The sequence below is a fragment of the Pseudochaenichthys georgianus genome, chromosome 4 (assembly GCF_902827115.2).
Source record: "Pseudochaenichthys georgianus chromosome 4, fPseGeo1.2, whole genome shotgun sequence".
NCBI classification, from domain to species: Eukaryota; Metazoa; Chordata; class Actinopteri; order Perciformes; family Channichthyidae; genus Pseudochaenichthys; species Pseudochaenichthys georgianus.
The window spans coordinates 43,259,763-43,276,276 of record NC_047506.1 but is presented as its reverse complement, the minus strand read 5'-3'; the positions used below and the strand labels follow the sequence as shown (position 1 = coordinate 43,276,276).

At 40.0% G+C, this 16,514-nt stretch overlaps 1 protein-coding gene across 1 annotated transcript; it reads right to left on the bottom strand.

The window, feature by feature from the left end:
• Positions 1 to 207: 207 nt before the first annotated feature.
• On the bottom strand, positions 208 to 13,909 carry LOC117445111 (tetratricopeptide repeat protein 39C-like). Its single transcript, XM_034080527.2, has 14 exons — positions 13,266 to 13,909; positions 12,015 to 12,063; positions 10,187 to 10,315; positions 9,193 to 9,307; positions 8,000 to 8,360; positions 5,989 to 6,157; positions 5,059 to 5,152; positions 4,859 to 4,966; positions 4,666 to 4,775; positions 4,441 to 4,564; positions 4,241 to 4,338; positions 4,040 to 4,144; positions 3,908 to 3,946; positions 208 to 3,782 (listed from the first exon to the last, which is right to left on the bottom strand). The coding sequence occupies exons 1-14, from the start codon at positions 13,493 to 13,495 to the stop codon at positions 3,693 to 3,695; spliced, it is 1,821 nt and encodes a 606-aa protein (XP_033936418.1). The 5' UTR covers positions 13,496 to 13,909; the 3' UTR covers positions 208 to 3,692.
• Between the last annotated feature and the right edge of the window lie 2,605 nt (positions 13,910 to 16,514).

Here is a 16,514-nt window from a genome sequence, read left to right as displayed (position 1 = left end):
AAGGTGGTGGATTGCATCTCTTCCTTTATTGTTATCTCTGGGCCCATTGTCTCATTATCCATGTATCCATTATGTACTGTATATATTTATTTTGAAATGTGAATATTCTGTAACCCTGACACATTTGAAATAACAACTGTCATAAGTGCAATTTCAACAGAACATATATCTCAGAGGCAAAGAAAGACAGCACATATTTGGCAAGGTTAATGGAGTTTATTGAGTTCATTGACACATTGGAACATCATCATCCTGACATGTACAATCAAATTCAACATAATCTCATGACAAAAGGAAATATAATTGAAGTGACAGAAGTATTTGGTATGTTACTGAAATGTCACCGCTACGTTACTTGCAATCGCACTGACCACTTGCACAGCGGTCAAATCCACATTTAACACAGTGTACATCCATTACAGCCACAGGGGGTGACAGCTCGGCATTAGTAAAACAAATGTCTCCAACTTTGAACATGGGATGAAAAACAGATATTAATTGTTGAAAGCCTCTGTGAATGACTGTAAGATTATTTTTCTCATATTGCTAGCCTGACGAATAATGACAAAAGGCAATAACCTGCACATAATGATTAGTATAGTACAGTGTGAAACTCTGTTGAGAAAGGTTATTAAAATCACTCTTAACACGCAGAAATATTATTCTTGGCCATATTCTAAATTATACTTTTCAGCTTTATCACAACAACACTGCAGTCTGTCCCGCTGTAAATAATATTTGCAAAAGTATTACTTCTGTTGTATTATAAATAAAATTGTCACTATTATGGACCATTTCAAAAGCTTGTACTACTAAAACACTATTAAAATAAATTCACTAGTAATATATGTTAATTAGGCTGACATTTAACAGCACCTTTAAATGGTAACATTACAGTACAGAGTGTACTGTGTTATAATACCGTATACATGTATTTGCATGGATGGACATACGCGTACATCTGACTTTAATACAGTCTTATAGCCACTGTTACCCTGCCATACCATGCATAGTGCACAGGACCAATGCCCACTGTTTTCACATAAAAAAACAAAGTGTGGTGATTCCTCAATAACTATAAAGACAAGACATCTAAGTATTTCAATTATTTGTTTTCAGGTGACTAGTGAAGTATTTCCACAGTACCTAATTGTTTCTATATGGTTTGTGATTTTATTCCCACAATGAATATACTAAGTGGCCCCTTTGTGAAATGACCCAACATTCTTTTGCAATATGACCAGCTGTCTGATAATTGAATTTGGAAAAGCAGTGAAAATTGTTGACGAAAAAAAATGATTAACCCATGGAGTATGGAGTCCTTTAAATTCATATTTAAAATCAAATATTCAATTTGACTCTTATTTCCCTTATCCTTTTCATGATATGTGATTAAGTTAGTCGCATTCACCAGTCATTGTGAAGTTGATATTTAGGGAAATATTATCTCATAAAAAATGTACTTTTATGTTCTGAATTTCTCACTGAAAGGAGGGGGAGGCAATAGTGAATTCCTCTTCATACACAAGCTAATGAGAACACATTTTACTAGCTGTAGCTAATACATTAGGTTGGAAACAATTAAAGAAACAGTTAAAATGGTGGGTTAATGTGCTTGTTTGTTGGGTGTCTATATCAATGCAATCTATGTGTGTCCTGTGCAGAAACAGCCTGGTTTAGCACTAGGTCTTAAAGCAGGGGTGCCCAACCAGTCGATCGCGATCGACCGAGATTCCCAGTCGATCGCGAGATGTGTCTAAAAATAGAACAACAATATTCAGTTGTATCGTTAATGTCCTATAACATAATCTTCCTGTGCCAGAATAATGCACTTGAACGCATCAAAGCTTTGTGATTGGCCGGCGTGACCCCATGTGTCGGGGCGTGGCTTGTGGGCAGTGGGCACTAGTTCGCTGACGTTGTCCGTGTCAACAGGAGTGACAGTCCGCACACACACAAGACCGCAATGGCAGAAGCAAAAAAGCCCCAAATATATAATTTTCACTCCGAGTGGGAGGATGATTATTTTTGTATCTATTCCAATTCAAAGTCCATCTGTCTCATCTGCAATGCGAGCGTGGCTTTATCGAAGAAGGGTCTTTTAGGAGCGGCATTTCAAAACAGTGCACAAACGCTAGGGAGGGGCCTGAAAGAACAGCTAAATGCACAGCAGTCCACCAGGCCCAACAACAAGAGCAAGGCTGCTACCTAGCATCTTATCGTGTCAGTCACGTTCTTGCGAAACACATGAAGTCTTTCAAAGATGGCGAAGTTGTGAAAGAAGCATTCCTGGAGGCTGCCGATGCGCTTTTGGGGGACAGTAAAAATAACAGTAGTATTTCAACAGGTTTTTGAATACAAACTCAAGTTAGATACCGTTATTAATCAGCTGTAAGTTTTAGTTTGTTTGAACTTATTCATTATAATTATTGTACAAAATGGTATAAGAATGCAAACATTAAGATCTGTTCTGTTTAAATTGATTATAGTCTATTATCAATTCAGGTTAAGAAACTAGTGTTGCTTGCATTCTATTTTAAAGGCATTTATTTGTATACTCTACTAAAATGCAACAAAAAAAGGTTTTGATTCTATTAATTTTGTCTTTTTTATTGCACTTTGGCAGCAGATTCCTGAGTAGCTTCAGATCTGAGTTGTCTTATTAGTAAGCCTCATTTATACTTTTGTAGCAACACTATTTTTATATAATGGCAAAGAAAGGGTTCAGAGTCTTTTCTTTGTCCCTGTGTCATATGTGGCAGCACTGTTCAATGCTTCTTGAAGACATTACCCACTGTAGTATGTGACATGTGAATAAACTCCAACTCTGTATCAAGAACACTGTTGTGTAACTTCAGTTAAATACTTGTATGTGTGTAGATTAGAAATAGGAAAGATAAAGGATCTGCAGTATTTTATGAAGTATTAATCGTACGAAGGTCAGTTGTATACAAGTAGAAGTGTGTATTTATCTGGTAGTAGGCTGTCAGTAATGGCTACGCCTCTCTATTTGGACTGGTAGATCTCGGCAGACTGGCAACTTTAAAAGTAGCTCTCGGTTCAAAAAAGGTTGGGCACCCCTGTCTTAAAGCAAGGGGAAACTGGTAGCTAATTAGCTTGGCCAGACTGAGGAGAAATCCCCTTTGAAAAACCCTTAAGACGTCTTTTTATACAGAGCATTCTGTGTTTGAACACACTATAAGACAAAAATGAGGCCTGTGTCTAAATTTGAGTTTTGTGTCTGTTCTTGAGCTCCTAACGTTAAGTGCGGAGCGCTAGACACTTCTCATCCTTGATGGGAGCCATCTTGTCTATGTAGCGGAAGGCAATCCATCCACAAAATGTATTGGTGACTACCTTGCTGGCTTAAAATATATTCTGTACCGGTATAATTGTCTAGTTTAAGTTTTAGGTTTAGTTTTTAACTTGCTAGCCATAGCTTGGCTAGCCTTTTCCTCTTTATTTCTAAGCTAGCATGAACACACCTAGCTATTTCTGTACAAAATGCACAGAGATCACACTTCATATCAATCTGACTGGGTAAGATTACAAACAAATGTATTTCCCCAAATACTTTAAGAATGAAAAAGAGTCTGTTCACCGGGTTGTGATACAGTCATTTTGATTGGCTTAAAACTTGGTGTAAAAAGCTATGAGCATAGCTTTAGCCATTGCTGCTATCCATGCTGGAGTCATTGAGGCACAACTTCCTTCAGAGTAGCCAGGGCTGAATGGATGCGGACATGAAGCCTGTTCTCAAAGTCATAGTCCGTAAAGTCCTCCTAAGATAGATAAATGGATGAATAGATAAAACATGTTATTAGACACCTCTTACATGCAATACATTTCTAATATTTTAATAAATAAATAAATTCTAAATTAGAATATTGCTGTGTCGATATGTTACCTTAGCTTGAAGTAGAAATGACCTCCCCTTTCCAACAGTCTGGATCGTAATATAGAAAGGACCAGGTTATAACTGTGCATGTAGTCACATCATTACAGTCTGCATACAAATGTGAATGCTGTGAAAACTGACCTCCTGTTTGGCAAGTAGTATGCATCCAAGCTCATAGACGGCATATGGCTGAACATAAGAGTTGATCTGTCGTCCATACTCATCTCCTGCAGCCAGCTGGAACGACTGGGTGACAGATCAAATGGAAAGAAGAGTGAGCTGAGAAACATTCAAAGTGTAGAATAACTGCAAAGTCATTGAGTGCTTAATGCCGACTGATACCTGAACAGCATCCCTCATATTCCCATGACATTTGTGAACAGCACCAAGAAGAAGGTGTTTCAGGCCCCTGCAGGAAGCCTCATCTAAACTCTGCAACACTGAACAGAAACACAGAGAAATAACACAGAGGTAAAAATCATTTCTTCGACATCCAGCTGCAGCTCACTTTCACTGCTACACAACATGAAGGTTACATTTACCTTGATTCATTATCTGCAGTTTAGATGAGGAGCAGTTTTGAAGTGCTTTCCACAGATACAGCACTTCAATTACACCGAGGATGCATAGCTCTCTGGTGGGAGAGATCTTTCTCAATCTCTCAGCCTGCAGAGAGGCACCGGAGAGAGAAGGGAAACTTTTGTGACACACTTGTGATGACCTTGGAAAAAGAGGGGACAAAAGGCTAAATCTGCAGCAAAACTCACTCTTTTGACTGCAAACTGCTCGATCTGGTTGTTTTTTCTCTTGAACAGCTTCTGCACATCTTTGAAAACACCGCTGGCTCCATCCAGGTCACCTGAAGCACCCTGACAAACTGGAGAAACACAAAGAATACAAGATAACATACGTACAGATATCCCAGCAGTGTAAGCATATGTTATGGTGGGACAGGCCTACCTCCGGTCAAGTAGGCATAGTAGCACTGGGACCAACGCGACTCATTCTTCAGCCTCTCAAACGCTCTGTATGCATCTTCAAAATTCATCTCTATCATGCTACACCAACCTGAAACAAAAATAAGAGTCAAATGAAACCCTCGCTGTGGTCTGCGCTTAGTGGCCAGTATGTCACAACTAACCTAACATATAAACACATACCAATCTCATAGAGACACACATGCTGGATCTCTCTTTGGTCTGATGCAAGCTCTAATGCATCATGGAAACAGGCCAAAGCACTGTTGATATGGCACTGTGGACAAAGGAGAGAGCACACATCAGCAGAGGTTGTGTTGGACACACAACACATGCATGTGTTGAGTAATGGAGGAATACAAATAGATGGTGGATTAGATGTTGGTGAGTTAATGAGCCATCTGACATGCATGTTTTACTTTTTCGTTTGTAAAAAAAACGTGTCTTTTTTGTTTTAATACTGATTTTGGCCAGAAAAGGCAACCAACATTTTACAATTTATCATAAACTAAAAAACACACTCTGAAGGCGTTTCCGTTATGACACAAAAATACCCAAACAGGACAACGACGTGTGGTAGCGACCTGTCAATCACAAGGTAGCCACACCCTAAGCATGCTCTTTGTTATCTATTTGACTTTTTTATAGTCTCTATACAATCAGACCTCTTGTAACCAGAAGATTTGCCCCCCACTGGCCATTAATGAGAATGCAAGTTTAGGGCTCTTCCACAAGCTTCACTTTTCAGAACCGGAGGCAGTGGCGGTTCTAGACCAATTGTACAGGCTGTGGCCAGTTATTTTATAAGAGGGGCACAATAAGACAAAGACAGTAAAAAGTGCTTAATCCAGACAAAGATAATTTCACCTGCCCAAACGTTTTCTACCTGTGTACACAGATTTGCGATTATTACCTGGTACTAATATAAATTATAAACATGAAAGAGAAAGCTATTTAGCTTTACAATGGATCACTCTAAGGGCTTCTGAGGACTCTTTTCAGATTCTTCTATAATAAAAAATGTCTTTCTATTTCCCATCGAATGTCTTTGTCTAACATTACATACAAAAATAAATCCCTTCAATGAGGTTTGATAGAGTCTGCTGCACATACCTCTAGCCTGTGAACTCGTCCTTTAAAGAACATGAAGAGAGATGAGTTGGGGTAAACCACAGACTTCCTCTGCAGAATTGCTTTGGCTTCCAGCAGCCCCTCATGTGTGTCGGAGCCATCCAGAGCAAAGAAGGGCAGCACTACTGTGTGGTACCACAAGAGGGCCAACCTGAGCAAAACAAGAGGAAAACCACTGTCTATCCGAATCTGTAATACACTGAATAACATGAGAGGTAAATGTGACAGAGCACTGTTAGTTGTATTTACTTATAAAGGCATGACATGTTTTTCAGGTATGTATAAACGTAGGCATGTGAGCATGAACATGATTACAAATTATAATAATTACGTCTTATATGTGTAGTATTTTTCATACACCTGGTGCAGCTCAAAGTGCTTTCGTAGCATGATGGCACACATCACACATTACAACAGAGAACAAGAAGTTCACTTCAGGTCAGACGGTGAAACCTTTTTGCACACGTGCAGCATAAGAGCAAAATATAACAGTTCAACGGACACAGGGAGGTAAAAGGTACGATAATAATAAAGAAATAAAAATAAACTAATAATGAAGATTAAAAGACCAATTAATATATATTTGAGAACTGCCATCAAAGTTTAGTTTACAGTTTGAAGACCAGGCCCAAACCGTCATCACCTATACTAAGCTGCCGTTAGAAGTTCCTCCCTGTCCTTGGAACAGCAGATGATGGCGGGTTGAAGGTCACACATTAGTAAGTGAACCATGTCCATGTCCTCTTCACATGTGAATCACAGTCATACCCTTATTAAAATACAGTAGCATATCCAGCAGCAGTGGAATCAAAAGGTTATCAGAGATGCTCACAGAGGGTTGTTATTATGGGGGCCAGGATTAGCATAATTATTGTATTCAAAAAATATATTCCTAGTTTACAAATTATGATGTCTAATTTGAGTGATGTTCCATGATATATTGTAATGGGTTACAAGTGAACATTAATTTTAAAGACGTACAAGGCAACAGCACTGAGAAACATTTAATTATACTAAAAGTTATAATATGCTGCTGGTCTGGGATGTATTGCTTATCAAAATCAAAATACATATTTAGGTGCAATTTTTGAAAAGTAAGCGTTAGATAATGCCTTATATTTTAACATTTGAACCAGTATGTGTTACAATCCATATTTGTAAGGACTGTTTATATCTGGAACAAACTCCCAGAAAGCTGCAGGTCCGCTGCAACTCTTACTACTTTTAAATCCAGGCTGAAGACTTTTCTTTTTGTCGCTGCTTTTAATTGAACTATTCATATTTTAAACTGCACTGTAACTTTTATCCATGTACTTTTTCTTGTAATGTTTAATTGAACTATTCATATCTTAGACTGCACGGTAACTTTTATCCATGTATTTTTCCTTAATGTTTATTTTATTAGCTTTTCTTTTTTAATGCTTAATGTCTTTCATTTCTTTTGTAAAGCACTTTGAATTACCTTGCGTTGAAAAGTGCTATATAAATAAACTTGCCTTGCCTTGTTTCCTAAAATAAGCTTCTTCTAATACTAAGAGTAGAAAAACTGAAAAAGTGAAATCTCCTCTCATTCATATCGTTATTCTGTTGAGGGGTTCGGTTAAATCTTGTTAATAGCCCGATTTATTTTCACTTATATTCCTTGAAAACATGGCGATTTATGATTTTCAGATTTGTGGAGTGACACAATGATTCTGAAAGCTTCTCCTGTAACATGGCAACAACATAAAACAATCATTTTGAACCATGCTTCATCCAAAGGTCAGTTTAATGTTTGCGGAAATGTATAATAATAATCACATATTTAATAAGAGAATTCCTCGTTTGCATATTTAAACATGATAAAAGTGTAATAATTGTCTTAATATAATAAATGAACTGGGGATGTTTGATGGTAAAATGTATTATGGTGTTCAGTTCAGTTCCCCCATCAGCACCAATGCTGTGTCTCTGTTATACAAACTGAATAACAATTCACAGGAAGTTTACTCACGTAGCGAGTGGTGCCTTCATGTCCTTGCTCTCGCTTGCATACATGAGGGAGGACAGGCCCTGGTGACGGTCGCCGGGGAAACCCAGCAGGTTGATGATCTTGAGCAGGTGAGGCGGAACCATGGAGATGCACAGGTGGAAGAGGCCGTAGCCGAAACTGACGGAGCCCTTGAGCCGGTCCAGGGCCTCGGCCGTCACGCAGCTCTCCACTGGGGCGTTGTGGTTGGCGTTGTCCGTGGTGAGGGGCTCCTGGTGAAGGGAGGACCTCCGCTCACTGACCGCCTGCAACTGGCTGATGTCACTGTGGCACTTGTTGTACATCTTCCACGCCTTACGGAGAATCCAGCCCCCTTTGATATAAGCTGGAAGTGGAAACAATACACTTTAGAATAATTGATGTGATTAAACCAACCTAGGTGATCTCTAACCAGGGGTTACCAACCTTTTTGTCTCGTGTACCCCTTGAGCTGGTTCCATAAGAACCCCCTCACTCATCTGTCTGGTATTAAACCCTTTGTAATTGTATTTAACCCAACTTTGTACCCACACTCCTGTTGTGTTTGGTGTTCTGGTGCCGCTGCAGGGATGGCTTCATATAATTATATTCCAGGTCTTGGACGCCCTCCTAAACCCGATTCAGCAGCAGCGGTACCGCCGGCTGTCTGTTTATCCCTGGCTAATCATGCATCCATTCTTACCATGACTTTGCAGCTAATGTAAGCTAATCGCTATGTGCGGCGCCACAGTGTGAACACGAACTACAGTGGTGTTACAATCCACACCATCCCGGGAGGAACTGTTACTTGCGGAAGCAGAACTCGACCACCGACACCAGGCTTATTTCAAAATGTTTTTTGTGTGGAAATAAATTGCATTCCCTTATTTTTCTACAGACCCCCTGCAATCCCTGCAAGTACCCCTACAGGTCCCCGTACCTCGGGTTGGGAACCACTGGAGTAGTACACATACTTGTGTACAAATGTAATTAATTGTTTCAGTTATTAACAGTATATTGCAAGTTATCAGTTTCATCACTTGATTATTTATGAATACAGTCTGTGGTTCTTGAAACTGGGGGCGTGTCAACCGTTCTTTACTATTGGTCATGTACTGACTATGGAGAAGTTAACATATAACCCCCACAACAAACTGTTCTGTTAAGCTCACCCTCTCTGGGCTGTTTGATTTGATCACCTGAGAGTTCCTGCTTGACGAAGGAGAGCACGGCGAGGTACACCTGACAGTCAGCAACGATGATCTGTCTCTGCAGGCGGTCCACCACCACCACGCCCGACCTCTGTGAGTCCATCTGCAACACACACACACACACACACACACACACACACACACACACACACACACACACACACACACACACACACACACACACACACACACACACACACACACACACACACACACACACACACACACAATATGCAGTATTACACCCCCTGCCACTTTACCCAGAGGCTGGCAGGGTTTCCTGAATGACCCGGGCCCCCACACTCCTCCTCACTCAGTCTGCTGATTACATTTCACAGAAGCAATAATTTAATTTGTGAGTGGGCTTGGTATGATCTCACCGCTGCCTGCATCATTAGGCATGATGCAGAGGATATGAACCTTGCTATCTGAGCAGCAGCCTGCTGTGGCAGCAAGCGACGTGGAAAACATCAATTGGTGTTTTTGCCCCTCAACTTTGACAAAGTTTAGTTTTAAGGTTCAAAGTTCAAAGGTTCAAACAGCGTCTTTGTCATATGCACAGATACAGTGGAGTTATGCAATGAAAAACCTCACAGGCTCAACAATGCAACATAGATATGTACAAGACATAAAAGAAAAGAAAGAAAAAACAGAGCAAGAAGAAACAAAGTAGAAATGAAATAGCAAGACGAATGGGCAACTGAGTAATGCAGGAGAAGGTAACTCTAGGTCAAATAGAATAAGATGAGCTGAAAATACAATGTCATGTGAAATGCTGTACAGTGAAATCAAAATACTGCTAATTGTAATAACAGATACATGTGAGATGTAAACAGATGCATGTTATGAAGCTGTGATGGCACAGAACTCAGGAGTTAAGTCTGATGTGCGGGACGGCAGCAGACACAACAGTTTGCTGTGAAGGTGTCTTAATGCCATGTGTAATGTCTATATATTATATTTATTTATATTTTGAGCTTACACTCTTTTTAATCTTGTTCCTGATTGTCTCGATGACCCCGGCGCTGTCGCTCTCACACAGCTTCTCCGTGGTCCTCAGGTCGTCGCAGGCCGTCTGCATCTTCTCCTCCTCAAATGTCATCATGGCGTTCTGAATCACAAACCAAGAGGATTGGTTCTAATATATCTTTAAGAAGAAACAATGTACTGCATTTTTATTCTGGGCGATAATGCAGCATCAATTACATTTTTCAATAAATCATGTTGTGATGAAATCACATATCAAGCATATGCTAACTCAAGTTTCTCAGAAAATCTAATGTCAAATATTTTGATGGAGTATCATTTTAAGATTTAGTTTTTGTTTTGACATCACACTTTATATGACCACTGATTTGAATGCAGTGAACAAGGCGGACTCCAACCGGCAACTTTCATCTCTCTCACGATCCGGTGTATTGAACGCTCTGTGAACACAGACACAGCCAGGACGCGGCTCTCTGCAGCATGATGGAGGAGTATCGTGTGTGCTGGTCCATGTGGATTCACACGCTGATGCTAAGTACAGCAGTGTGCCAGACTTTCATCACCCAACCATTCTGTCTATAGGAATACCCTGGTAGAGTTACATTAACAGTTGACTTAACCCATTTAAACATGGTCAGTTTACAGCAGGAAATAAGAAAATAGGCTTTACAGTTGGGTAATTATTTAAATGAATGTACTGCATTGCCAGACAAACACTATTGGTATGCTATTGTGATATATATTGTTATCCAGATATGAAAACGCGTAAGTGGGGATAGAACATGTGGTCTTGTTGAGCAGAGCTATGCTTGAGCCGGTTTACAAACAGAGGTCCTGTTACTGTAAAGGAGGAGAGGAGTGTAACCGTCTTGAAAAGGACAGAGGGCTCTTTCTGCATCACAATGAACAGAGGAACATCTGTACAGCTGTGTGTTGGAGTCAGAGAGATGCTGCACATAATGCCAGAATCATTTTTTACTAAAACCTTTTAGAACCATTCATGAGTAAGGACATAGTCACGTATACAAGGTGCAACATGTAGAGATATATGAGTGACAATGTCAAACATGCTCTTGTACGCTGCATTAACTGAATATCCCTGTGCACGTCTGGACACACCCCCATAGCCTTCAGGGCCAACTGCTATCTGGGGACCGAGGATGACATCATCTCTGGATTCATCATGTGTTTTTGTGTGTGTGGGTCATCACGAGGCGACAGAGAGAGAGAGAGAGAGAGAGAGAGAGTGTGTGTGTGTGTGTGTGTGTGCGCGTGCGTGCGTGCGTGCGTGTGCGCGTGCGTGCGTGTGCTGTTGTGATGCATCCATTATGTTAATGTGCGAAAGCAGCAGAGAGGAAGTCCGTGGTGACAATGGGAGCAAACACTTTGACTGATTGGGTTACCAAGGTGATTCTTGGAGTTTTTCTTCATAAATTATAAATCTTACTTACGCTATGCTGATGTACCAAATATAATCATTATTTTCATTAGTGTAATTTTTCCCCCCTTTTGCATTCATTTTGGAGGGGACATTACATATGCCATACTAACTGAAATGTTGAAATGGTTTTTATTAAAGGTTTTGTTATTACAAAAATGAATGGTGTTAATAAAGACAAATGGTGTGTACCCAAAAGAAAGCAAGATAAGCTTTGGCCTAGCCAAAACATCCGTTACCAGTTCATTACAAATCATTTTTAAACATCCATTTTAACATCCGATATTTTTTATCATACTGTTTTGTTTTTGTGATTCCTCTGGCCTTTCATTTGATCAGGCCAGAGGAATCACAAAAACAAACCACCGACTGAGAGGAAACTCACCAGGAAACTGACGAAACTGGCCCCAAAGCTCATCAGTGGGCTGTGGGTCCTACAGGAGAGGAGAGAGAGGAGAGATCCAGTGGACAACACCAACTGAATTGAATACTCTGAAATGTAAGTGAGCCACAGGGCTGACGTGCAGGGTTAGAAAAAGCAGCAAAGAGGTGTAAGCTATATTCTTGTGAAAGGTGCAGAGAGCAATGAGTGCATGTCTCCATGATGGACCATCTGTCCATTCCACCAGAGGGTCTTCAGCTCAAGTTGGGCTCTGCCAAGGTGTCATACTTCAAATAGTATTACAATTTTTAATATATAATAGATGATGGATTCTTTTTTAGAATCTGCACCGTTTTTTTTTTACTATGTATTACATTATCTTTCTTAAACATTTCTCTTGAATATAGAAACGTAGATAATAGACTATGTCAAATTATTTCAAGGGACATATCTGAATCAGAATATCTTTATTCTCATCATACATACGGTATAATGACATTTCCTTGGCATCTCTCACTGCAGTAATAGAAATAGACACACATGAATAAAAGCACTGATAAAAGCAGAGGTTGCAGGAATGAGACGGCACTAAAATGAAATTAAATGTCAATACTGTATTTACACATTTTACAGACTACAACATTTAAAAATACAAAGTATAAATATAACTGTGTTTTCATAAATAGATGCTAAAAGTAACCATTAGCTTAACAAATAGCCATATTTATAAATACTTGTGGTTACAGTCTGTATATTCTCTTTTTGACATGGCGAAACATTTGAGAAGCACTTTGAAGGGGAAGGGGAAGCCTCACTCATGAGGAACAGGCTTAACATTGAACACCTAATGACCATTCATTGAATCATGCCGTTATCTGTTCCATGGAGCAATGTTTGAACGGTTTGTATTCATGTGCTCCACCTTGAAGTAACCACATATTACATTGTTCCTGTAGCCTATCTTTTTCGACCTGCAACATACTGCAACACAGGGGTGTCAAACATAGGGCCTGCAAACACCTGCAAAATAATTTCCCAGTTTGGGATTAACAAAGGTTCGATCTATCTATCTATCGATCTATCTTTCACAATGTACTTGTCAGCACTAAAACAAAGGGAAACATGTGGAGTTTTGGTTATGAATAGGTTATTTTTGCTATGATTTTACTGGCCCACTTGAGATCAGGGTGGGCTGTGGCCCCTGGTCTGAGTTTGCCCCCCCCCCCCCCCCCCCCCCTCACTAACATGTGTTACCTGTATCTCCTGAAGAGCTCGTCGCTCTCCTTGAAGCCGTTGTTGAGCAGCATGTTGATGCCCTGCAGAGCCATCTCAGCATCATCTATGCGCTCCGCCTGCTCCTCCACCTGCTGCTGGCACTGCTCCGGACCCGCCATGTTTATCACAGCGCTGTCCGCTGGATCAGAGCAGAAAGGATGGCGAGGATCAGAATGTGAAGGCGTGTCTCCTCTAAAACAAACCCGCATTGGTTTATTCCTGCAGAAAGGAGACCAATTAAACCTCGCATCTGCAGAAAAAGCAGAATGTTCCGCAGGCTGCAGACTGTGCGGAGGGACAGGCCCCTGGTGCCCAGACCAGGCTCTCACACTGCGGCCCGGCGAGCTACACTCAGCATTGTTCTCTCCGCCGGCAGCCGCTCAGACATCAGCCAACTCGCCGTTATTTGTCAGTAAATTAGCCATCCGTCAGTCCTCCGCTCCTCTCCTCCTGCAGCAGCGTTACATAAGCAAGATCCGGTGCTGAGTCGACAGTCTCACGTAATGCAGCCCCGCGTCATAACGCACAGCACCGTGACAGGATGGAGATGGAGGGATGGAGGCTGAGCTGGAGCTGCATCCTGCCTCCATCCCTCCATCCCCCTGCGGGCACACGGTGACAGACAGATGTACAGAATCAACACAGCTCCATCCGTCCGTGTATATCACGATTCACATTAAAACACATTTTTAAAGGAAATGTTGGGCAATCATTTTCGTTGAATTTCTTGAGATAAATCTGTCGTTTTTCCTATTTTACCTTAAGTTGAGGGGTTTTTCCATGCAAAAGTTACATTTATGTTAACAAGCACTATGATTTTGTCAGCTTTCTAATTTAATGTATTGAAGGCAAAGATATTTAACACATAGTGAGAACTGCTACTATTTATCTCTCAATATTGTCTGTAAAAAACGTGGTAAAAGTTATCCTTTCAGTGAGACAACAGAGCAAGCTTCTACAGTTGCACTACGTGTTGACAACAGTTCAATATTATTTTGATAATAACATATATTTCAATGTTGATGAACTTCATACTGTTCATTCATAATCTGATTGTCTTTGTAGCTCTGTTGAAATAAAAAAAAACATTACAATTACAAAATAATTATATCTACAGCCCCTAAACACACAAACACACCGCTTTCATAAATAACACACTTGTTCTGCAATAATATGTTTTATGTTTCCTGTCATTTTTGTTAGGAAAGGACATGCCTGAAAGACACGACATCTTCTCCCAACACATCCTCACTCCCAGGTCGGCCTATGTTGACGTTATGTCAAGTCCCCTGTGTCGGCTTTTTCCAACGCAAGGGGGGGGGGCCTTAGCGTCCATTTTCAGTTTTCTGGGATGTCCATATGCTTCTATGGACGCTCATGGAAGCACGGCATTCGTTTGTGTCAGCTGCCCTTAAAGGCAATGTGAGTGTCCATTCTCATTGGATAACGGAGAATTGTACACCCGGAAGTAAGTATTCCCCTTACTGTCGATTGATTTTACAGTGATATCTGCACTACTCATCGACTAAAAAACACCAGATTATCCTTGTTAATTACACAACATTGATTGGTTTAAATTGTGTGCAATGCTTTTGTATTTTACCCCTTCGATTCGGAGAAACAAATATTTTTCGGAGTAAAGGATGGCAGAAGACACTACACTACCCAGAATCCCCAGCTATCGTTTGGACTACACCATGTGCTCTGTTTGACAAACCCCGTGATAGTCCTCAAGCTCTGTGATTGGAGAGTGTGCTCCGAGGGTTACGCCGAGCTTCGAACAGCACTTGAAATGAGATGGAACCACGGCAGACTGTCCAAAACTGGATTTGAACGGGTCCACCGCGTCCCCCCTCCCCCACCGCGTCCCCAGAACTACACATGCTGGCTATTTCTAACATGTTCTCTATCTATGGCACGTCTCTACTGGGAGTTGTAGTTTTAAAAGACGTTTTCGTATTTCCCATAATAAGAAGTTGCCAGTATTAAACTGTGTACATCCCTGGAGGTTTAGGGGATAGGAAACACTCACATTTAAAACATATAATTAATAAATGGGTGAAAATTGCTTGTGCCCATAATGGGCAGCATTAATATATATACACACATGCCAGCTAAGGTCAGAAGAGCTTTATTTAACAGCTGGTCTTATGTTTGTGACCCCTGTTGTTAATTGATAACATTACATTACATTAATTGATAAGCCTGAAACATGCACTTGTCAAGGTTCAGAGGCACATTTTGCAAATATGGCAGTAGCCATCGATCAGCTTAAGATAAGATATACTTTATTGATCCCAAGTTGGAACATTTGCATTACATCAGCATGTGTAACAGTTAAATATGCAGTGGTGTTTATTTGTAAATCATTTAGTATAATCACACAAATTCTGTGTTTTATATTCAACAATTCTGTGTTCTTTATTTATTGATTGTTCAATACCTGACAAGGCCGGAGATGAAATATCTGCATACATCTTATAAGAGTATAATACATTATGTATAATATCAGTTAAAATAAGTACTTCAACATAGTTAACATTGCTGGAGGTATGCACACATATTGATAGATGTCTTGTAATGCACTATTGAGGAACCTGCGACCCAAGTTTTTCATTCAATGCATAACTACACCATAGTTGTGTAGGCCATATATGATATGTCAATAAACCTTAGAAAATCTTGAAATCTTGAAAGGGATGTGCAAAATAGTCATTATATACAGTCTTTAATTAACTATTAGTAGAGAATAACGAGTAATGAATAAACTTTATAGGGATCCTATTAATATCTAATAATAACAATAATGGAATTCAATAACATGCTTTATTGTCCCTTTATATCAGCTGTGCACATTTATGGTGTAAATACAGCCTATCTACCAATTGGATCAAATATAAAAGTCAGCCGAATTAGTGTTGATACTGCAAGGAGACGTATTGTGTGAAAAGAAATGTAAGATGTTGTTTAATGGCTGATATATTTATGATCCACGTCACGTTTTCAGTTCCTTATGTTTGTCTAGAAGTCTTCCCATCAGGGCTCTATAAATACAGAACTACGGCAGATATGTAATATTTAATGCAGCCGAACCGTGTATTACAATGCCGGTATGTGATGACTTTCAAAGAGAAAATCAAGCACACTCGGAATAAGGTATTATTTATTTATTTTTAAATGTTTTCGGTCTGTTTCTGGTATTTGTTAATGACGATGTGCTGTGAGATG

Coding starts and splice junctions, on each gene's coding strand:
- LOC117445111 (XM_034080527.2), bottom strand. CDS start 13,495: ATGCGGGTTTGTTTTAGAGGAGACACGCCTTCACATTCTGATCCTCGC. Junction 10,316..12,014: donor CCAGTTTCGTCAGTTTCCTG/GTGAGTTTCCTC, acceptor TTTGTGATTCAG/AACGCCATGATGACATTTGA. Junction 4,339..4,440: donor ACTGCAGATAATGAATCAAG/GTAAATGTAACC, acceptor GTTTCTGTTCAG/TGTTGCAGAGTTTAGATGAG.